The sequence below is a fragment of the Pristiophorus japonicus genome, chromosome 5 (genome assembly GCF_044704955.1).
Source record: "Pristiophorus japonicus isolate sPriJap1 chromosome 5, sPriJap1.hap1, whole genome shotgun sequence".
NCBI lineage: Eukaryota > Metazoa > Chordata > Chondrichthyes > Pristiophoridae > Pristiophorus > Pristiophorus japonicus.
In genome coordinates, this window is record NC_091981.1 from 137492189 (window position 1) to 137517224 (window position 25036).

At 45.2% G+C, this 25036-nt stretch overlaps 1 protein-coding gene across 1 annotated transcript in view; it reads right to left on the reverse strand.

The window, feature by feature from the left end:
* LOC139264466 (histone deacetylase 9-like) overlaps positions 1-25036 on the reverse strand; it is a 1015340-nt gene that overhangs the window by 78718 nt on the left and 911586 nt on the right. Inside the window, exon 23 of the mRNA XM_070880994.1 lies at positions 3780-3913. Within this exon, the coding sequence (XP_070737095.1) occupies positions 3780-3913 (134 nt within the window). The remainder of the gene's footprint in view (positions 1-3779; positions 3914-25036) is intronic.

Here is a 25036-nt window from a genome sequence, read left to right on the forward strand (position 1 = left end):
ACAGCTCACACCACCACCCAGTTTAGTGTCATCTGCAAACTTGGAGATATTACACTCTATTCCTTCATCCAAATCATTGATGTATATTGTAAAGAGCTGGGGTCCCAGCACTGAGCCCTGCAGCACTCCACTAGTCACTGCCTGCCATTCTGAAAAGGACCCGTTTATCCCGACTCTGCCAACCAGTTCTCTATCCACATCAGTATATTACCCCCAATACCATGCGCTTTGATTTTGCACACCAATCTCTTGTGTGGGACCTTGTCAAAAGCCTTTTGAAAGTCCAAATAAACTACATCCACTGATTCTCCCTTGTGCACTCTACTAGTTACATCCTCAAAAAATTCCAGAAGATTTGTCAAGCATGATTTCCTCTTCATAAATCCATGCTGACTTGGACTGATCCTGTCACTGCTTTCCAAATGCGCTGCAATTTCATCCTTAATGATTGATTCCAACATTTTCTCCACTACTGATGTCAGGCTAACTGGTCTATAATTACCTGCTTTCTCTCTCCCTCCCTTTTTAAAAAGTGGTGTTACATTAGCTACCCTCCAGTCCATAGGAACTGATCCAGAGTCGATAGACTGTTGGAAAATGATCACCAATGCATCCACAATTTCTAGGGTCACTTCCTTAAGTTCTCTGGGATGCCGACTATCAGGCTCCAGGGATTTATTGGCCTTCAATCCCATCAATTTCTCTAACACAATTTCCCGCCTAATAAGGATATCCTTCAGTTCCTCCTTCTCACTCGACCCACTGTCCCCTAGTACAGTCAGAAGGTTATTTGTGTCTTCCTTCGTGAAGACAGAACCAAAGTTTTTGTTCAATTGGTCTGCCATTTCTTTGTTCCTCATTATAAATTCACCTGAATCCGACTGCAAGGGACCTACGTTTATCTTCACTAATCTTTTTCTCTTCACATATCTATAGTCCGTTTTGCAATGCCTGAGTTCACGCCAACGTTCTTCCATCTTAAATTTTTGGTTAATCTTGCAGTCGAGGGCGCAGACTATTTTCAGGCAGTATCTTTACCGCCCCCGCCGCGATTAACTCCATGAAATCGGAAAAGCCCAAAATCCAAGTTTGGTGTTGGATTTAAGAATGATACTTTCAAGCTCAATGTGAAATTCTATCATATTATGATCACTCTTCCCCAGATGATCCTTTACTATAAGGTTACTAAGGGGGGGGGGGCGGGGTAGGGGGGAGTGATGGCCTACTGGTCTTTGAGTTTCACGAGCATTCTGTGAATTGCTCCTTGCATGTGTGGGAACACTTTCAATCTGTAGAACTGAACAGCTTTCCCTCTTTGTTTGTCTGCTTCAATTAAAAGGATGTGAATTGCACATCCCTCCAGAATAGAGCCTCAGTGATCTTCTTGAATCAGTGGTGAATAACTGCCTGACTAATGTGGCAAAGGTCACCAGATGTTGCCTGGAAGGATCCAGTCACAAAGAATTTCAAGGTAGAGGTGACCTTGACTGATACAGATGATGTTGTTGTCCAGGTATAAGTGGGCTGCAGGTCTTCAGGCAGCAGTTGATATATCACCCCAATAGTCTCCAGGAGAAGCTCAGCCTTCAGTCACCGGCAGTCAGACAAGTCTAAGAAAGTCCCTCTTGTTCTGTAAACATTGCTGAGTGGGTATGAGCGTATATGGAAGAGATGACTTATGTAACGTCTGACTCTAAGAGCTTCCAATCTAGCTTCTTCCATGTCCTCATCCTCCTCCTCTTCATAGAATACAAATACAAAGATTTTTAATGGGAAATCCATGCTCCCAATATAAAACAGTGCAGAGCTAAAAACAAACATCCTGACTGAGCCTCTAAAGTACTTAAAAAGCTCAATATACAGGCAAAGTAACACCACCCTTCAGTAGCAGCACACAAGAAGGCCTCTTCAATGTGGTATATGCCTCAGAGATATCTTCCTGTAGCTCCTATCACCACATTTTTAGTGATAGGATGGGTTTGTGGTACAAGTTGGGAGAAATGGATCAGAGGGGACTGCCATGCCCTCTTGACCCCATTTATATGCAGTGGGTTGTATTCCTGGCAGCAGAGCCAGTTTAAGAATTCTTAGGACTCTGCACACCAAGAACATTTAGGGTCCCTCTGCACCCCATTCACAATTTCATTTCCCCCTAATCTATTAAAACAATGAGGTAGCTTCCAGTGAGGAGTCAACAGATTCAGGAGAAGAGGGAAACAAAGAATAATGGGCAGTGAAAATAGAAATGACAGTGCAGTGAATATTTTTTTTTCATTGCTTCCAGCAGAGAAATTAAATGAAACAGAAATGAATGGCTGCGCAACATTGAATAAAAGAAGGAATGAATGATTTTGAGGCCTGGAATTTCCCTGGAGCTGCTCTGCTCCACCGCCGTAACTTTTCTGAAAGTGCGGTGGGAATCCTGATTACACACACGTACGGGATTTCAAATGGACTTTCTGCAAACTTACAGCAGCAAAGCGGGAGTAGCTACAAGGAAATTACCATCTGTTGTGTTTTTTACGTTTTTACCTTGTTGCTTGGCGAAGGACAGCATTTATTTTCTCATTTAAAAAAAACAGCTTTTTATTTTTTTTAATTAACTATCATGCACCGTTGCATGTGCCTTGTTTTTCATGGCATAAGCAAAGTGTGACAATCTGATTATTTGCTTCAAGAAAATGATTTGAAAACAGTTTTGCATGAGGCTTTTATACTGGCCTCATGCCAAGGTTCAAGAGTTTTGGGCTCTCCAAACAAACGTAAATAATTTTCATGGCCGTAGAATGAAACAATGAGAACAACTGAAGTGGCACAAATCCTCCTGAATGGAAGAAAAACTGCTAAATAGATTGGCACCATAATATTCCCTGGAAAATAACCTCCAAGGAACTTCCATGCACAAACTGAACCCTTTTACATACTGTGGTCCCTTCTAAGTGATCGATTTGTTTTTCCTTTTGTTCAGTAGGTCAGATATGCTTGCACTCCTAGATACGAACGAGGATTAATTGCAGAATTTAGCCAGGCAACCGCTATCATTCTTAATAAAATTAGACAAATGTCTCTATTAGAAATTCTTTAAAGGTTGAGATAATTTTGTTATTTATTAAATATAACCTAGGCAAACTATCAAATAATGGTCTCTTGCTTTTCTGGATAATAACAGTGCTCCATCAAAGTATTTTGCTGACAGTTATTTGGAAGGAAAGAGTACACAGGCTTTCCGGTTGCAATTAGTCCACACCTACACATCTGACTCACTTTAAAAAAAAATTGAAATTACTTTTAATTGCACAATTAGTTTCCATTATTCTACGGATAATTAAAGCTTATGTACTAGTGTGTTGCTTATTTCAGAAACTGGAGCCAAAAAAAACAATGTACAAAGGAACATATTTTGGAAGAAACAATATCAAATGTTTATGAACTTAAATTCCCACCACATAAATAATTGCTTGTGAGAAAGCGCAGAATATTTGCACAGAGGTCCTTGGGTGTTTTTTTTTACAATTGAAATCCATTTAAATTTACTGAATTTTAAGGTCAAAACAATTGTAAATTAGGACAATCGAGATCCTGCATTAAGGTTCTTCCACATTTTAGTCAGTGGGAAACTGATCAAAGAAAATCATTTGGCTAATGATGAAATCCATCACTTTACAAATGCAACCCTGTTAATTCATGAACAATTATTTTGAAAATTTAATGACAACAGGAAAAAAGACCAGCAAGATTGAAAGTTTCTAGCTGAGCATCGACTTGCCAGCAAATTGTACCTCATTTCCAAGCAGGGAGTAAAGGCAGGCCTCTGACGCATCACAGATGGCAGTAAGGTTGTGCCCACCTTCCAGAGCCAAAATCACACGTCCTTTTGCCAATCTCATTAGCTCCTTGGTCAGGTAGCGAAAACCTAAGACAGAGAAAAGAATAAGTCCCGATAATCTTACGTAATCCAGATATTGATGTACTAATTTAGTACAGAATTTAGCTAACAATTTACTGCACATGCTGCTCTTCTTCACATTGTAATACAGCTGTTTTGTCCAACATGCTTACTCTTTTTGATCTGGAGCAATGGAGATAGGAGCCTATTCTGTATTCAACTATGTATCATTCAAAAATAAATTGTTATGGTTCCCCTTCTGGGTTTCCCTGTGCCCCATACTACAACTACCAAGCTGCAGGCAGGCCTTAGCTAACACTAGGACACTGCGTTCATTTTCCTTTGCTCGTCGTGGGGAAGGTTTTGGCATCTGCTGTGTACTTCCCTCTGAAGGCACAGCTGAGATCAAGAATTCACCATGGGGGGCGGACGACTTCATCTGTGTGCTCTGTGTAACTTAAATCATAAACCTGTTCTTTTAAACCCGGCAAGAACCTGCAACCAAGATTCACTGGGACGATGCACTGGGCTGTGCTACCATGTCAAAATTTTTCAACACAGAGCCATATTTCTACATTACTATTTTTTAAATTATAAGGACAAGCTTTTAGTGCATCTAATTGTTTAGTAACATTGAAAACCAATGTTGCTTATTAGTGTAACAATATTTTTGTAATTGTTATTTTGAATTGGTATTAGCTCTGAAATGAAACAACTTATTATTTATAACATGAAATAATGGATTCAGGGGAGAAAGTTACAATACTGAGATTATATAAACTAATTGAAAGATTTGTATAATCTCATTAACCTTGATAGCAAAACTGAAACAATGTTGTATATTTTCTGAATGTTAAGATTGTACAGTAGCCTTAATTTGTCTCTTCAATATGTTATTTAACCTAATATTGTGATTGTGGTGGGGTTGGGGGGCGGGGGAGAAAGTGAGTCAATGTTCTATTCATCAAGACCTACATACAGTCTCATATTGCTCATATTGTGATCAAGCTAGACCATCCTTTTAAAGTTTAATTCACTACCATCCAATATACTATCCAAAACAGAATTGTGGTCCATATTTTCATATCTCTCTTTTGCCCAATTTGCATCCAAATGGAGACAACTTTCATCTTGATGTCTCCATCTCACCTACTCACACAGCTCCATGTTACATATTGCTGTTTCATTCCTGTCATTACAGTGAGTCAAAGAACACTACTGGGAGGTGGGCTATCCCAGATTCCTTTGTAATGTGAAACCAATCTGTTTCCTGCAGTTAAAATAGGCTGTTTGAGACTGCAGCTGATAATCCTGTGCCCTAATTGTACTCCCTGACACATGCTGCAAAGCAAAATGAGAGAGACAGAGCGACACTTAACATGGAGATGAATGAATGACTGGGATAGGGGCTTTGACAAAAATAAGGCTGAATAGCTATCATGCAACCATAAAATTAAGCATTAGCCCAGAATTTGCAATGGTAATAATGGCGAGGCTGTCAGCAACTGCACAATGAAATGTGGAAATCCAGAAGTTGTTGTCAGAAATATCCTGCTCCTCCACAGGGTGTGCTGTTGCAGTCTTCACAGACAGAATCAACACAGAAATAATTGATTTAGCATGAATTTAAACCAATTATCCACTATTCTCACTGTAAAGGCCAATGAAAAACTCAAGACTTGCTCAATCAGGAGTAACTGAGTTTTTAATTGCGTACCAAGTCATAATTACTGCTGAGCAATCGCTCTGGCCCTGAAAAAATTATTTTAGAAATGTGGAGTCTCAGGCCCTCAGAAGAAAGTTTAAATGTTGTAAATTTAAAATAAAAAAATATATTTTTTTTACAGTCTGTATTTAAGTATTTAAGTTTCTCCCTTAATCCAATGTGTATGTCCCAATTTTTATTTTGTTTTCTATACAATGATTTAAATGTAATTTATATTTCCTGCTTTTTACTTTCTGCTTTGCCGTCTATGAGAATTCATCAATCTGATTGGCTGATCATCTTGCCTACTGTCTGCCCTGTTGCTGGATGCTACAGATCCCCTGTAAAAGGTGCCAAATTCAAATTGACCTCAGACAAGAGGAAGTCTGCAATCTAGAGCCTGCTAAAATTTTGTGAGGCATGTTTTTTCGAGGTGAATGAGGTGTCATTTCTTCACCTCAAACTGCAAAATCCGGGCCATTATCACAGAGGTCTAGGATTAAAGGCATGGGCAGTGGTTTAAAGGAAAATTAAAGAGAGAGCAATTGATAATTATTTACAGTACATGGTCTCAGAGAAGTAGTGCAGGTCATCCCTTGCTGAGAAATCTAATAATAATAATGCTTAGTAAAAGTGTGTAGGCTGCTGCAAATAGCAACCATTGAGGTGCTATTTATAGTGATCTTCCTTTGAATTAACCCACAGAATAGATGTAGATCTAATAACTTAAGGTTATGAGGTTAAGGTTAGATAGAGATAATCAAATGTTCCATGCAACACAATTGTTGCTGACCATGCACCATTAACATCATGGACCTGTCATGCCAAGATAAACAACTGTTCAAAGATAAGGTAGAGTTAGATAGTTCATTTGAAGTTTCACTCAATTAAATTTGGCAGTAAGTGGAAACTTTGCAGAACCTTCCCTTTGTGAGATTAATTATATTGGGTAGCGTTCATCATAGAGTAAATTGCACATGGTCTGTGAAAAAAAACAGGGTTGCTGGGCCAAATTACTTTTTCTTGTTCAATGCCTGTTTTTGGATTCATGAGCTCCGAGGCCAGCCCAATTAGGTCCCCAATTCAATAGTTTAGGTCAGCTACCAGCATGCATCGCGCCTCCACAAACAGCGCACCCATTTCAGCAGGATGAGTTTCGGGTGCTTGCCTTGCCAACTGGAGCCCTCAGGTAAGGTCTGGATGGGGGTTGGCCAGGACAATGGGCAGGAAGCCCAATTGCAGATTGACAGTGGCCCTCATGAGTGCTGTGGAGTCAGGAGGAGCACTCTCACTCCTCCTGGCTGCACATCAAGGTTAACCAAAATATCCTCACCTTTTTGGTGGCAGCTGCTTACTAGGCCACATACACACTCGTAAAATCTGAACAAGCAGGCCCAATGCCTGCTCCACTCAGGGTAGCCCAATTTCTTGGAAGGCACCTAAAACAGTCAATATGCCCCTCATTAGCATATGCAAGGCACCTTTTTTAGTTGGCTGCCCCAGTTGAGTGAAAATTGTCCGAAGCTAATTTGACATTTCAGCTATCCCTGTGGCATGCAATTGGTCAATTTCTACCCTTTGATCATAGCTGAGGATGTTTTATCTTTTTTTATTCATTGAATGTGGGCAATGCTGGCAAGGCCTTTTTTCCCCAAATGTCAGTTAAGGGTCTGGAGTCACATATAGGCCAGCAGATTTCCTTCTCTATAAGACATTAGTGAATCCAATGGGCTTTTACAATAATCCAGTATTTACATGGTCATCATTACTGATACTAACTTTTTATTCCAGATTTATTAACAGAATTTAAATTCCCCTGGTGCCAGAATAAGATTTGAACTCATGTTGCCAGATCATTAGTCCAGGCCTCTGGATTATTGGTCCAGTAACATAATCACTGTGCTACCAGTGTTATAGTGCAATTTGCACTTAGCGAGCTTTCTTGCCTATCTTTGTCTTGATTTGAAGCAGTCAAAATGAGGACACCCAACCATGACAGAACATTCATTGTGTTTTTCTACATACAACAAGGCTTTAGGAAGTTCAATGATGGGAAAAACTTTTTCAATAAATAAGACTGCATGTTACATTCCCTTTAGACTTCACCACCATTAATGAATGTGTTTTGAATAGAAACATAGAAACATAGAAATTAGGTGCTGAAGCAGGCCATTCGGCCCTTCGAGCCTGCACCGCCATTCAATAAGATCATAGCTGATCATTCAACCTCAGTACCCCTTTCCTGCTTTCTCTCCATACCCCTTGATCCCTTTGGTCATAAGGGCCATATCTAACTCCCTTTTGAATATATCTAACGACTGGCCTCAACAACTTTCTGCGGTAGAAAATTCCACAGGTTAACCACTCTCTGAGTGAAGAAGTTTCTCCTCATCTCGGTCCTAAGTGGTTTACCCCTTATTCTTAGATTGTAACCCCTGGTTCTGGAACTCCCCAGCAATGGGAACATTCTTCCTGTCTCTAACCTGTCCAATCCCATTAGAATTTTATATGTTTCTATGAGATCCCCTCTCATCCTTCTAAACTCCAGTGGATACAAGCCCAGTTGATCCAGTCTCTCCTCATATGTCAGTCCTGCCATCCCGGGAATCAGTCTGATGAACCTTCGCTGTACTCCCTCAATAGCAAGAATGTCCTTCCTCAGATTAGGAGACCAAAACTGAACACAATATTCTAGGTGTGGCCTCACCAATGCTCTGTACAACTGCAGTAAGACCTCCCTGCTCCTATACTCAAATCCTCTAGCTATGAAGGCCAACATGCCATTTGCCTTCTTCACCGCCTGCTGTACCTGCATGCCAACCTTCAATGACTGATGTACCATGACACCCAGGTCTCGTTGCACCTCCCCTTTTCCTAATCTGTCACCATTCAGATAATATTCTGTCTTCCTGTTTTTGCCACCAAAGTGGATAATCTCACATTTATCCACATTATACTGCATCTGCCATGCATTTGCCCACTCACTTAACCTGTCCAAGTCACCCTGCAGCCTCTTAGCATCCTCCTCACTGCTCACACCACCACCCAGCTTAGTGTCATCTGCAAACTTGGAGATAATCCATTCAATTCCTTCATCTAAATCATTGATGTATATTGTAAACAGCTGGGGTTCCAGCACTGAATCCTGCGGCACCCCACTGGTCACTGCCTGCCATTCTGAAAAGGACCCATTTATTCCGACTCTCTGCATCCTGTCTGCCAACCAGTTTTCTATCCACGTCAATACATTACCCCCAACACCATCTGCTTTAATTTTGCATCTCTTGAGATTTTTAATCTCTTGTGTGAGACCTTGTCAAAGCCTTTTGAAAGTCCAAATACACCACATCCACTGGTTCTCCCTTGTCCACTCTACTAATTACATCCTCAAAAAATTCTAGAAGATTTGTCAAGCATGATTTCCCTTTCATAAATCCATGCTGACTTGGACCAATCCTATCACTGCTTTCCAAATGCGATGCTCAAGAGAAGGTAGTTGCTTTTATTGAGGTTTTCAATTTGGCAAAGGAAGATAACAACAGCTACAGTAGTTCTGAGGTTCCAGATTCGGCAAATATGGGTTACCCTGATAGTCACATGAAATCTTTGGCCTATGTCCTGTCAGATATTCCTTATGGCTACCCAAATGTTAGGAGGCAGAATGCTCCAAAGGATGATGGGGATATATTTTGTGAGATCTGTAACAGAGTTTTAACACCTGGATCAGGACTCTCCAGCGCCACATTATTGAGCCTTTTGCCCATTTTCACGTTACATGAATCAAACACCTTGGTTGATGAGACAAAGGCCAATTCTAGGAAGAAATAGGAACCCACTCCTTCCTCATCTTCCATTGATTACTTGAACGTCCATGGATTCAAAAAGATTCACAAGTCCTTAATGCTCCATCTCTGCAGTGAAGTATGGTTTATGTACCTTTGCTGTAGGACTGAGGACAATATCTATTGTATATGTAGGCACCTTTAGTAATGACTCCACGAGGCAGGGTATGATACTTAAACTGTGCAGACCTGTAGTCCTTTATTTGCAGCTACTGAGTGACGACAACAAGCTGTGAGTTCCCTTTTATACTGGGTTACCTGTCGTGTGCAGGCAACCCTTAGGTCTCCAGCAGCAGCACCCTCTGGTGTACAGGCAAGGTGTGTACAGTGTAAGGGTACATTCAGTGTTGCATAACAGTGTTACAGACATCACACAGTAAACAGGCATGCATACTCAACAATATCGTTCCCCACAAGCTCCTGATGGACTGACACTAAAAGCCTCAGGCCATACAATCCTGCCAGAAGTAGTCAATGGTGACATACACTTTTCACTGCTCAACTTCCAAGGAGCTGGAATGGCCTCAGATCTCTGATCAGATTTTTTACACAATATGGACGTGACCAGTTCCACTGAAAGGAGTGTATTGTCCATAACTTTTGACAAACTGACATAAAAAATAAATATTATTTAAAAGAAATCCAATTAAAATTCATAGAAAACCGCAAATAATTCAATTCCACTTTGTTAGTTATACAAGTCATCATTTATCCATTTTTTACAGTGAATTCCTGATGACCTTGCTCCCCTGCTTTTAAAGAGAAAGACACTTGTGGCTAGAATTTAGATGATGTTGCGATCAAGTTTTCATCGCAATTTGACCCTCAGCAGCGAAAACCCGGTCGGCGGGACCTTCGGTGACCTTTTTGCGGTGGCACTTCCATGTACCGCCGGGGAGAGGAGTGCCGACGTGCAACACCCGAAATAGTGTTTGTGATTGATTTTTGGCTCTCTCAGGACTCGTATTCTGCACCCAGAATATCGACAGGGTAAAACCTGTGGTGCAGCCCTGCCAGCAGCCTAAGTATGAAGACCTGCCAAAAAGGTAAGTTAAAGTTTTTATTTTTTAATTATTTTTCAGTGATTTAGTAGGTAAGAGTTTTGTCAATGTTTTGTGAATTTTTTTTAATGATTTTTGCAATGTTTTTCCCCTCTCCGAAGGCCTCTCGCAGCGCGATTGGCCCCAGACTAAAGTCGCCGAAAGTGGCAGTTTGTGCTGTGAATCCTTGTGCAATGCTGCTTTTTACCACTGCGCAAATTAAAGGCTGAAAAGCGGGTGTAAAAACGGTAGCGAAGCGAAAACGGTAATTTTGGCGTAAAACTACCGTTTTCGCTGAATACTGAAATTCTAGCCCATAGTGGTGAAACTGCTCCACTCAGCTGTGGTGCAGCACTCCCAACACCACACTCTGATTGTAGATAAAGGAGCAAGGCACTAAATAGTTCACAATGTAATTCAACCTTCACATCACAGCAGTGTTGATATCAAACAAACTTTTTTTTTTACCATTATAAAACTTCTGACTGCTGTACATCATGAACATTAAATGTGTGAAGCAATGAAATAAGAGAACATCAGCCTATATCTGGGATGGAGGAAGTCATGCATTATGTTTGTGATTCCAGAAGGCTGGTATCCCTGTTGTATATTAAGTTCAAAGAGGACTCAGATATCTTGCCAAGTTTGACATCAGGCTGCAATAAACAGACAGCCAGGAATAATTTACCTTTTGTTTCTTTAATGTCAAAGTCAACCCTGCATATGCCTTGGACAACTGGAAACCACAGACCCGAAATGAAGAAACTGAATGTTTCCTTTGATCATTCTGCATCGTACAAATTGTAATTTTTTTCTATAATTAGATGCATTTCATTTACAGTATTCAAATGATCAGAATACCAGTGCAATTTATAACTAGTTTTTGAAAAGACAATGTTCCAGAATAAAAATCAGGATATTCAGTGTTATCTGTGAGGTACAGCAGGGCCTGAGTCTCATTTAAACTACACAACTGAATGTTTTAATGATTAAATCAAATCCAGTTTTTTGTATTTCCATTCAAAATGTAACTGGAATGGAATTTTCCCCTCCCCCTCTTCCCCGCTAAAAAACAGCAGATTTCTACAGTGCTGCTGTGCTCACTTTTAGATTTTGTAACTTACTAAAAGTGCATTAAAGAACAAAATGGAGAGCTAGTGTGACCTAGTCACACAGCTTACAGCTGCAGAATATCACTCCTGAGTGTGAGCTTCTGGGTCGCCTGAAATAAAGGCTGCCCAGGTATGTTTATCCAACTTTTTTTGTACAGATTTCAGTTGAGAGATGTGAATGTTGGGGAAGGAACACTTTCTATTTTGGATAATCTGTACCAGCATCAACCTTCCTACACCAACCATACTGTGCCTTCTCTGAGTGTGACTACCAATATAAGGGCTGAAGATCCACTCCCATGTGCTAGTGGCACTGGTGCGTGCCAGGCGCAGAGCAAATGGATAACTGGGATGTGCGTCAGTGTAGCTGATTTGTGTCTGCCCTGACTTTTCACAAGTGCCTGCACTGGGGGTGCAGCAGCCTTGCCCTGCACCATGACATAAGCTTGATGACAGCATTCCTTTGTTCTTGCTGGCCCAGGAATTCTGATCAATTATGCCCTTAGTCCCAGGTTTGTGATGTGTACCTTTAACATCTGGAGCAAAGCAAACTTCTGCAACTGGAAGTAGCTTTAAAAGTGCCCTTACTGACCTTTGATAAGATTATTCCTTGTCCCTTTTTTCACCAGCTTTTGGAGGCCAAAATTGCCCCTTTTTTTAAAGAGCCGTGGCCAACTGAAAGAGGCCGCCATGGGTCGGTGCGGAGTGTTCGACGCTCGCGACATCGCCCTCAGTTTTTTTTCCGGCGGTATAAGTCACTGCCCCGCTCCCCTCACTTCCGCCCCGCTCCTGTGTATGCACCGGTAACGACGTGATCAAAGCGCGCACCGCCTCGCACCCGCCCCGGAAGCCAAATTTCCCTTAAATCTGCTTCCAGCCGCATGTGGAGGTCAACGGCAGGTTTTTGGGATGGAGCACTGTGTGGGATGAAGACCGCCAGCAGGATTTAAAGGTGCACTATGACTTTCGCCATTGTTGTCGGCCAAATTTCCTTTGACAGTTTCGAGTATTGAAAGTTGGGTCACTGAGAACGGATTTGTGCATTAGTGGGCCTGTCTTTTCATAGTCAGCAAGAGAGGATGCTACTTGAGGAGGTTGTGTTTGAACAGATTTTTTAAAAATTGGGCACAGTGCAGGCAGCGGAACGCCTCCTCCACATTGTGCGCGGCAGGGAGGCACGTGGAAAAAGGCAGCAATCCTACAATGACTCATTCAGCCACCAGGTGCATCATTGAGCAGACCATCGGAAGGAATCCTTAAACAGAGGTTCCGAGGCCTGGATCGCTTAGGAGGAGTGCTGCAGTACTTGCCTGAGCAGGTGTCCCTATTCGCTGTCATCTGCTACATGCTTCACAACCTGGCAATCATGAGGGCACAACCATTGGAGGACAAGAAAGCAGTAGCAGCTGAGGAGGAGGACTAGGAGGAGGAGGCGCAGGAGCAGGAAGCACAGGAAGAGGCGCAGGAGGAGGAAGAGCAGGGGGCGGCTTGGCGGCCACAAAGAAGGCTGCGTCACCATCCAGACCCTGCAAGGGAAGTCCAAGACCATCTCCGTGCTGCTTGTTTCCGCTGAGTTGATCTGCACTTTGACGTTCATCTGTACATCTCCATGGGCAAACCAATGAGCCCTTTCACACATCATTCCCCACAGTGAAATGAGAGACCTGCACAGATATTCAAAATCAAAAGATTTATAACACAATAATGGTGCAGGAAAAAAAATCAATATTATCAATTCTCTCCTTGTGCAGTTCCTTATAACCCCTCTTACACCTACCTATTCCACAACTACAGTGTCTCCCAAGTGGCTGCATCATGGCTGTGCGAAGGCTGCCCTGTTTAAACTGTAGAAGCAACACATATCCCTCTAGGATGCCCTCGACCAGCTTTGGCCCTGGCAGGCTGGGCCGCATCAGGCTCCGTGCCAGCAGCTTGGATTGGCTGAGGGAAAGCCATGGTTGGCAGCAATGATGGAGTGGGAGGGCTCGGCTCAGGACTACTGTGATCGTGGGAGAGCACATCAAGATCCTGCTCCAATGATCCGGCGCCACTCCCCCGGCGCAACACCTCAGCATCCCCACCAATCTGCTGGAGCAGTTGGGTGGGGTGGGGTGGCACCGGAAGATCCCCGGTGGACTGTGATGGACCCGGCGGTGATGGCAGCAGTCAGAGCTCACGTGGCATCTAGCTGAGACTGCATGAGAGCAGACATAGTCTCTATGTCACCAGACACGACAGCAGTAAGATGCTCTGTGGCCTTTTGCTCAGAGTGCATGAGAGCATTCTGAGTTTCTAGGCCAGCGGCCATCCTCTCCAATACAGCACTGAGACGTTGGCTCCCTTGTGCCTGTGCTGTAATGGCAGCTGCCACATCGCCCACAACATGTGTCATCACAGCTGGATCCGTACAGTCACTTGGGAGTCTACCATCGTCTACACACTGGCAATGATGGGCTCCATGGTGTACGCAGACACAATGTGGGAGGCAGACTCCTCCACACTCCTGACCACTTGCGAGAGGTTTTCGGTCAACCTTGTCATTGTCCCTAACATCTGCAAATGCATGGCCTGCAACCTTTTTTCAAAGGCTGCCACATCAAGATGTTCATTTGAGTCCTCTCCAGCAGAAGTCATGTGCGAACTTGTCCTCTGGGGAGCTGGCACCCGAGGTTCCTTTTGCCCTTCACCATGTTGTAGCCCACTAGGCCCTGGTGCATCACTCATTGCAGACCCCCCTCCTAAATCTAACTGCAACGACCGCGTTCTCCCCATATATGAGCTGGCGCATGCGAGTATAGAAAGCAGTGATGTGGTCCTCATCGGACATGTTGCCAATCTCTCCACTTGGCTCAAGGCTCTCGGTCTGACTCTGGCTCACACTCGGGGTATCATCTGTAAGCTCAAATGGGACAAGGGTTCCGTGAGGGTGAGGTAGCGCATTGCACCATCCAGCAAGCAACTTGCACACATTCATCAACAATTGACTGATAGGCGTTTGGACTTTCAGGGACAGATGGCATTAACGGAAGGCCTTCACTTAGCAATGCTGTCCCAGTGGGATCCACATTGCTCACGGTCACTGGGCAGGCAACATGTGGGCCCATTAGCCGATGCACCCTCTCCTCGATGTCAATGAGCTGCTGGATACCGGCCTCGCTCCCACTAGTCCTCTCTTGCTCCAAACGGTTATGTGACACCTTGGATTGCAAGGCAAAGAAGAATTGGTGAGTAGCAGTGTAACGATGCATCGGCAATTGGTGCAAGTGTTGGTCCATTACATGCAAGTGCAACTTTCAAATGAAAGGGACCCTCATTTGTGAGTATGCACACATAGATATAGATGCCTCAGTACTCAAATGCTGCTTCATTAACTCTAATGTGAAGGTGGAAAAGAAGAGTAGGTGAAGGAGAGGCTCAGAGATGGAAGGTCAGGAGTTGGGAGAACATGTACTCACTTTCACCATTCGAATGATGCCGATAAACCTTTTGCAGCATTGGGTGGTGGTCTGGTCATGAACTGAGGTCCCCGACACCTCAGCGGATACCTCTCTCCAGGCATTCATGAACACCTCCCGACTGGGTCTTCCTGAGTCTGGACACAGTATGTGCCTCCTTCCCTCCACAGGTTGCACGAGGGTTTCAATTTCCACATCGGAGAAGCGGCTGGCCCTCCTTCAAGCTCTTGCATTAGCCATTATGTACCGTCAGAAGTGCCAAAGACAAACTCCCAATGCTCAGCACCTACCTGCAAAACCTGCCCTTTAAGAAGGCCAGGGAACAGCTGCCTCGTCACCACTCAATGAGAATCAGCTGAATTTCTCAATTTAATCGGTCACTCTGCCCCCACACCGCTACAGAGAGCCCATTCCTGTCACAAACACCGCCCCATCGATTAGGGTGGTAAATCACGCAAACAAATCAGTAAGTGCGCCCCGTTTCGGGCGGAGGGCAATTTTGGCCCCTTGGTTTCTTGTAATTTCAACATTATTTCTTTCTTTGGATTGAATGTTTATTTGCTGCCTTTTGTTTGGTTTCATCTTTACTGCTGCAGTAATGCCAACCCCACCCTGTCATAAATCATGAGACAAACTCTTAAAAATCATGAGATCTGGTAAGAAATCAAGAGTTGGTATTTTTGGTTTATAATCCTTACTATTAGCTTTATTTAATCTTTAACAGGTCACAGCTCATTACAAAAATTTTACGTGGGTTGGTTTAGTATAGGACAACCGCAGTGAGCTAAATATAGCATCATATATTAACCCGAGGCTCACATTAATCATTCTTACCCACTCTTCTGACCAAAGTGTCTATCAAAGTTATTTTAAATGAGGCAAAAGATAATATGTACACACTGTTACAAAACGATTGAGCCAAACCTCTGCTGCCCATATCCTAACTTGCACCAAGTCCCATTCACCCATCACCCCATGCTTGCTGACCTACACTGAATCACAGTCCTGCAACACCTTGATTTTAAAGTAGTAAAATGTCCCAAGGTGCTTCACAGAAGTGTTAGCAGGCAACATTAGACACCGAGAAACATAATAGGATAGGACAGGTGATCAAAACCTTGGTCAAAGAGATTGATTTTAAGGAATGTCTTAAAGGAAGAGAGAGAGGTAGAGAGGCAGTTTAGGGAGGGAATTCCAGAGCTTGGGGCCCAGGCAGCTGAAGACATGGCTGCCAAAGGTGAAACAAAGGAAATTGAGGATGTGCAAGAGGCCAGAATTGGGGGAGCCAGAAATTTTGGTGGGATATAGGGCTATGGGGGTGGGAAGTTAAAGTGTTAAAAATCTGAATCCCGACTAGAACCTGCCTCCAACTCACCCACTTTTAATGGAGGCGGGGCAGGGAGCGGGCAGGAAACCCACTCCCAGGAGGTGGGTCATCTATTTAAAGATTATAATGAGGCCGGCATACCTCAGATTTAACCTCCATTTTAAATTTAACAGTGGCTGGTCGGGTTTTGCAGGCCTTGTAAAACCCGCCAGCTAATGGAAGGTGAAGACTCCTGGATCGAGGAGATAAGTGCCTTTACACTTACCTCCTGGATCCAGCATCCCTACCTAACCCAGTCCCTGTGATTGGAAACCCTCCCATGAGTCCTCCGACCACACCCCTAGGCCTCCAATCCCCCCCAGGAGGCACCCCCTCCCCACACCGCCCATACTCCTCTGGCCTTCTGAAGTCGTTTGCCTCCCTCTGTCCCTCCTTGTCCACCTCCCTTGCTGCTCCGGCACCCGATCTGCTCCTCTGCTCCTCTGGCCCCCGATCTGGAGCTCCAACCCCCAATCGTTTCCGACATCCCTCCTCCCCCGCTGTTCCTCCGGCCCTTGATCATTACCGACCACCCCACCTTGCTTCTCCGGCCCTCCCCGAGCCCGACCAGTCCTTCCCCGACCACCCTCCGGCCCCTCTCTCCTCTCTGAGGCCTTGTGCCTACTGACCAGCAGCCCACCAATCTCTCAAGCTGGCTAGCTGCGGAAGGAAAATGGCAGCTTCCCATGTAAATCAGACCCTGCTGTTAAATTCAGCAGGCCCTGTGGGAAATCCGTTCTCTCATGTTTCCCGATCGCTTCCGAGCCCCCTCGCTCCCAACCCGCAAGACTATTAAATATTAGGCCTATATTACTGCATCTGAAAATGCTTTACAAAAAACTTTTTTAAAATCCTGTCCGTTATCATCACCCTTCATGAGTTGGGGTAAATTTTCATTAAAAATCAGGTGCCTCGTGATTAATTCGCGAGAGTTGACATTACTGGTGAAGCATTACCAAATGTAGCATGGGGAGTGGCACCATGTCCAGTGTGGACTGGGGTACGGAGGTGCCACTGAATTGTTGGATTCCAGGATTCACCAAGAGCTAAGGTTATGGCTCAGAACTAGCACCAGCACCAGCACCATCCGCTTCAGTCACTTCGTCAGCTACGTGACTAAGATGCAAAAACTTAAGAGGGCGAAGGCCCGGCTTCTCTCATGGTCCTGGTCCCAGTCTTGGCCCGGATGGGTTCGAGCACCACTGCAATTAATTCAACACATAATCCAGGCTGACACTTCAGTGCTGCACTGTTGGAGATGCCATCTTTCAGTTAAGATATTAAACTGTGGCCCCCATCTGCCCTCTTAGGTAAATGTAAAAGTTCCTGTGGCACTATTTAAAGAAGACCTGGGTAGTTGCCCTGGTGTCCTAACCATCATTTATCAAGCAACTCCACCAAAATATGATCATTTATCTCAATGCTATTTGTGAGACCTTGCTGTGTGCAACTTGCCTGTTGCATTTTCCTACAACAGTAGCTATACTTCAAAAGTACTTAATTGGTTTTGAAATGCTTTCGGATGTCCTGAGTGTTGTGTTCAGAAAAAATTAACAGGACTATATCGCAAGCTCAAATTGTTGTGACCTCGGTCTCTTCATTCAGAATCTAGAGTGAAGAAGCAGCTTGGTGAATCATCTTTTACACCTGCTTGCCCTAGGGTGCACAGGTGACCCTTAGGTCTCCCATAGGTGTGCCCCCTAGTGGCAAGTCTTACATTTGGGTAAGGTCTACATACATACATGACATCACTCCCCCACAAAGTCTTATTGGGCAAGTTATTTGCAAGTTGAGGCGATCTGGCGCCCCGCGCCCCTGGGTCGATCGCCTGGGTTGAAGTCCTGACATGGCGGGTTCATTCTTGTGGTTGACGTCGAAGTTGATCGTGTTCGTGGGTCGCTGGGGGCCAGGTCCTTTCACAATGGTTCCTGGTTATCTGTCGTTCACAGTTTGATCTGGTCCAACTGCTTTACTCGTTAGCCCGGTACATGCTTTCACAATCAAACGCTCCGTTTTCATCACATACACTCCATTTTCCACCTTGGCTAATGCGGTGCTGGTGGCCCAACTGGGGCCCTGAACATGGTCTACATCACTTATTTTGATTTTGTGTGGAGGGGCCGTGCACTTATGGTGCATTCTCTGCTGATGGCATGCGGAAGGCTCGGCTCTGAGTGATTCTGTCTGGTTATTACGTAAGACCCAGGATAACCGGGTCTCCAGGGAGTCTACCGTGGCACGCATGGTGCTAGGTTTAGTGATTAGAGCACTGACCCCTGAGGTCTGGCAAGCCCAGTATGGCCACAATGGCCTTGAGACTTTCAGTAGTGGCGGGAGGCCTATTGGTCCCCGTGGACATTGGGCTGTAGTATGGGGGCCCCGGACCACCGACTGTGTGTAGCCGCCCTGCCTTGCTTTGCAACATTGGGATGGGTCTATCATCTCTTTGGCGGATAGGTTGCCACATCCTGTCCAGCAGTTCACCTTTGGCAGGTGGTAACATGGGATCCTGGCTGGTCCAGATCCTAAACTGGGGGGCCGTTACGGTTGACCCCTTGCTTTCCAGCACTTCCATGACCACCGGGGGTGGGCAACAGTGGCCAACTGAGAACATAGGTGCTGCTCTCTGTGCCTGGCCCATGGCAGATCATGTTACAGTGCACAGACAGTGTTGGACATTCTCAAAACAACACATCGATAATGGTGCCTCTGCTCTCCCAAACTTGTGGGATGAGCAGCTTGTCTGACTCGAGCACATATTGGGACACTCTTTAGTCCAGTGAACACAGGTTGCTGCTGTGTTTAACTTATTTGATACATGTTCAATCGTTTGGGGCTCGCCCACAACTTTTGTTGGCTGCACAACATTCCCGACCCTGTGCGGTAACAGCTCACTTGCTACGGATGCTTTGTTAGATACATATACAACTGTTTGGGGTTCACCCGCTACTTTGGCTTGCTGTACAACACACCCGACCCCGTGTGATAACGCAACACTTGTTACAAGTAATTTGTCAGATACATATACGACCAGTTGGTGTTCGCCTGCTACTTTGGCTTGTTGTACGGTACCCCCAACCCCAACAATGGTACATCATTGGCTGCGAAAGACCGCTCGTAAAGGTTACATGGTGCACAGAATTTATTTGAATGCAGTGGGTTCCTGGCCTTCACTGCGGCCGCCCCTTTACCTTTGCCTCAAACCCAGTCGCCTTCCTTGCTGGGCGACACATTTCTCCGTTCCGTTGCAGTGACCTTCCGTGATCTGGATGCTCTCTCGTCCTGTGGTCTGGACGCTGTCTCATCCCGTGGTCTGAACGCTCTCTCATCCCGTGGCCTGGACGCACTCTCGTCCTGTGGTCTGGATGCACCTTCGTTCTGTGGTCTGGACGCCTTCTCGTCCCGTAGTCTGGGCGCCCTCTCATCCGTGTCCGTGATGCCGACTGCCGTGATCTTCCTCCCCAGGTATTTTGCCTCTGGCGTCGGGAAGATGCATTCGGATCATTTCGGCCGGAGTCCCACTCCGCATGGTCGACCTGGAGCCTCTTCCATCGTCGCGTAAGGGTCGTCTGCTTCGGGTGGTAGGTACCGCGCCTGTACCGCTGCTCGGTTGAACTTTACCTCCTCGTGGTTGTGATGAGCGGCCTGTGCCTCAGGGATCTGCAAATGGACCTGCACTTCGATGCCTGGTTCAGCTGGTAGTGGGGGTTTGCTCGGCCTTTGGGAAAGGGAGGCCTCGTTCACTGGAGAAGGTACGCAGAGGTCTTCCCAGTTCCATCGAATCTTCCCCATCCACCTCCTGCCAAGCAGCATTGGCCCATCACCTGAAACAATCCACAGTGGTAAATCGTGCACTGCTCCCTCATGGAATACTCTTATATCCGCACTACCGATAACTGGTATCAGTTCCTTGGTGTAGGTGCACAGCTTTGCCTGAATCGGGATCAGTCCGGGTCGCTGTGCTTCGTCGCTCCACAGTCTCTCGAAAGCCTTCTGGCTCATAACTGATTGATTCATCCCTGTTTCTAGTTCCATGGAGGCTGGCGTGCCGTTAAGTTCAACTTTTAACATTATCGGAGGGCTTTTGGTGGTGAAGGTGTGTATCCCATATCTCTTCATCCTCAGATTCAGTTGCCTCTCCTGCTCGTTCATCGTGATCCTCACTGGATCGGTCGTCCTCTCCTGACTCTGCCATGAGGTGAATCAGAGATCGTTTGCACATTTGCTGGCAGTGCCCCATTGTTCCACAGACCTTGCACACATAGGGCTTGAATCTACATTGCTGAGCTCTATGGCTGTCCCTGCAGTGCCAACATGATGCTACTGGATACGTATTTATGCGCCACGGCGGACTCTGAGTCACTCTAAGCCTAGGTCTGGCCTCTGCAATCGGGTGGGCCCTGCCCTGTGCAGATCTGCCTGCTGCACACATTATTTAGTGTACAGTGCTCGCCAGTGAGCTTCAGTTCTGTGAAGATATCTGTTTCATGTTATCGCTCGTGCATATGAAGGCTTGGGCTATCGTGATGGCCTTGCTCAGATCTAGGGATTCAGCAGACAGCAGTTTGCGAAGGATGACCGCGTGGCCAATTCCAAGCATGAAAAAGTCCCACAACATTTCCCCCAAGGATCCTGCAAATTCACACTGCCCCGCAAGTTGTCTTAGGTCGGCGACAAAACTCGCCATGTTCTCGCCCTCGGAGGGATGGTGCGTGTAAAAGTGATAACTGGCCATCAGGATGCTCTCCTTTGGCTTGAGATGATCCTTAGCCAGCGTACACAGCTCTGCGTAAGATTTGTCCATTATTTTGACCGTGCCAGCAAATTTTTAAGGAGGCCATATACCGATGACTCACATACGGTGAGGAGAATTGCCCTGCGCTTGGTCGCCGCCTCAGCCTTGTCCAATTCGTTGGCCACAAAGTACTGGTCGAGGAGCTCAATGAAGGCTTCCCAATCATCACCCTCAACAAATCTCTCAAGAATACCAACGGCAGCTATTACCGAGTGAAAGTTCGTGATCCGTTACTCATCGCCAATTTGTTGTGTTCAGAATAAATTCACAGGATTATATCGCAAGCTCAAGCTGTTGTGACCTTGGTCTCTTTATTCAGACTCTAGAGGAAGCATCATTGTGAATCACCTTTTATACCTGCTGGTCCCAGGGTGCACAAGTTACCCTTGGGTCCCCCACAGGTGTGCCCCCTAGTGGCAAGTCTTACATTTGGTAAGGTCTATATACATACATAACATCACTCCCCCCAAAAGTCACTGAGGATGTGTTAAAAATCCAAATTCTTTCTATACATATTCCCTGTTATAAGCTTGACTACAGACTCATGCAGGATATTTTGCAATCTGAATCAACGTCCATAGATGAGCAAGATTTCAAACTCTTGGCTCAGGAAATTGATGGCGCCTGAATCAGGGTGCAATCCCAGTGCAATGCACAGTGCCCATGCCCAATGATGCTAGCAGCAGAACCACAGCAAATTGGTTCACCAACCTCATTCGGATAGTTGAGCTGCGGGCACCAGTAGCGGGAGGGGGTGGGGAGTGAATGTGGCCAGCCGCTCCTTCGGTGAGGCTCTGGCTCCAGCTCCAACTCCGACTCCTCGTCCTGGTCCTGACCCGGCCATGAAGCCGCGGCAACTTGAGCGGGCTCCAACATTTAAAGCACTTAGCCTGACATAGGATTTTCTGCCTGCCGCTTAGAGATTGGCAGTCTTCTCCTTCATCTCAATATTAAGCACAGTAGAAAATACACAATTTCAAACTCTGCTGCCAACAGGAAGTGAAGATGCCAGTTTAAGAAACTGCACCGAGACATTTCTGCTCCTGCTCAGAAAATCCGAACTTCTGCACTCCCAGAACCAACTCACACTGGAGCCTGGAATTTGCTGGCGCTCAGAGGATGGGTTTGGAGGCTGATCCGCTGTCAAAATCTAAAAGATTGACAGAGAGGTGGGATCCTGCTGAGAACCCATCACCTTGTTAGTTTCCCAAGTGACGAGTTTGTCAGCGCTTTACAGGCCTAACACTAAGCAGTGGGTGAGCCTATTGAATTAGTTAAGAGGCTGTTAAAAGGTACTGAAACAGCTTTTTGACGAGTTTCACGGCACTTGGGGATCACATCAGGTAAGTAGATCGGGGTTTCATGGACTCTCCATTCCTCTGAATAGGTGACAACGGCAAAAATTGTATGAATGCTACCATTTCACAGCTGTTCACTTGCCAATATTAAAAGCTGGAGCCTTCAGGATTTGGAACACACTTTTCAGCTTTAGGAAGGTTGGAAGTCTTTGGAGTAAACTCTCTATCCTGTGTCACCTCCTTGGAGCAACCTCTCTCACCATAGACAGATCATTTCTGTCAACTCAGCTTAGCTGCTATACATTCTAGAAGTATCGGTACCCTTGAAAAGAATTACTCTTGGTCCTCAGAAATCCACTACGATCAGCCCCAAAACCAACACCACTAAGCACACCAGCATCTCCAACAACAACACCAACCTTCTCCGCAATCATCTGATACTGCATAAGACACAGGGCATCAGCACCCGACCACACTGCTGCCCGGGAGGCCAGGGATGGCCTCATCTTGGCCAGATTTATTTCACGTGCTGCCGTACACCCTGGCTGCCAGATGATGCACCAGGTTGGCACCACCCCACACCAACACCATAAAGCATCCCTGCAATGCCCAAGTCTTTCATTTTACACTCATCACCATTGGGGGGGATAGAGTTATGTCTCACTATTCACTACTCACTAAGCCACTTTCAAAGGAGCACACAAATCTGTCCAACAAGGCAAAGTGTTGAAGATTTCAATGTTTGACAACACATTAACAGAAGCTTTACATGAACATTGGCTAAAAGACCCAAGAGCCACCCTTGTTTGTTGTTAGTTGGTATGATTGGACAAGGATGAGTGTGAGTGTGAGGGGTGGCTAGTGAGATGAGGAAGTGATAATGTAGATAGAGAGAGAGGGATGGGTGGAAGTGCAAGGTAAGTTGGTGTGAGTCTTGTGTGGTGTGGTGCTGATAGTCTGCGTCCCAGAGTACTTAAGGAAGTGGCCCTAGAAATAATAGATGCATTGGTGGTCATTTTCCAACATTTCATGGACACTGGATCAGTTCCTATGGATTGGAGGAGAGCTAATGTAATCCCATTTTTAAAAAAGGAGGGAGAGAGAAAACATGGAATCATAGACCGGTTAGCCTGACATCGGTGGTGAGGAAAATATTGGAATCAATCATTAAAGATGTAATAGCAGCACATTTGGAAAGCAGTGACAGGATCGGTCCAAGTCAGCATGGATTTATGAAAGGGAAATCAGGCTTGACAAATCTTCTAGAGTTTTTTGAGGATGTAACTAGTAGAGTGGATAAGGGAGAACCAGTGGGTGTGGTGTATTTGGACTTTCAAAAGACTTTTGACAAGGTCCCACACAAGAGATTAGTGTGCAAAATTAAGGCACATGGTATTGGGGGTAATGTATTGACGTGGATAGAGAATTGGTTGGCAGAAGGGAAGCAAAGAGTGCGAATAAACAGGTCCTTTTCAGAATGGCAGGCAGTGACTAGTGGGGTGCCGCAGGTTCAGTGCTGGGACCCCAGCTACATACAATATACATTAATGATTTAGACGAAGGAAATGAGTGTAATATCTCCAAGTTTGCAGATGACACTAAGCTGGGTGGTAATGTGAGCTGCGAGGAGGATGCTAGAAGGCTGCAGGGGTACTTGGACAGGTTAGGTGAATGGGCAAATGCATGGCAGATGCAGTATAATGTAGATAAATGTGAGGCCATCCAGTTTGGTGGCAAAAACAGGAAGGCAGATTATTATCTGAATGGTGACAGATTAGTAAAAGGGGAGGTGCAATGAGACCTGGGTGTCATGGTACATCAGTCATTGAAGGTAGGCATGCAGGTACAGCAGACAGTAAAGAAAGCAAATGGCATGCTGGCCTTCATAGTGAGGGGATTTGAGTTTCGGAGCAGGGAGATCTTACTGCAGTTGTACAGGGCCTTGGTGAGACCATACCTTGAGTATTGTGTACAGGTTTGGTCTCATCATCTGAGGAAGGACATTCTTGCTATTGAGGGAGGGCAGCAAAGGTTCACCAGACTGATTTCCAGGATGGCAGGACTGACATATGAAGAAAGACTGGATCGACTAGGCTTATATTCACTGGAATTTAGAAGAATGAGAGGGGATCTCATAGAAACATCTAAAATTCTGATGGGATTGGACAGGTTAGATGCAGGAAGAATGTTTCCGATGTCGGGGAAGTCCAGAACCAGGGGTCACAGTGTAAGGATAAGAGGTTAGCCATTTAGGACTGAGATGAGGAAAAACTTCTTCACTGAGAGAATTGTGAACTTGTGGAATTCTCTACCACAGAAAGTTGTTGAGGCCAGTTCATTAGATATATTCAAAAGGGAGTTAGATGTGGCCCTTATGGCTAAAGGGATCAAGGGGTATGGAGAGAAAGCAGCAATGGGGTACTGAAGTGCATGATCAGCCATGATCTTATTGAATGGTGTTGCATGCTCGAAGTGCCGAATGTCCTTCTCCTGCACCTACTTTCTATGTTTCCATGTTTCTTTGTGAGTAAGGAGTA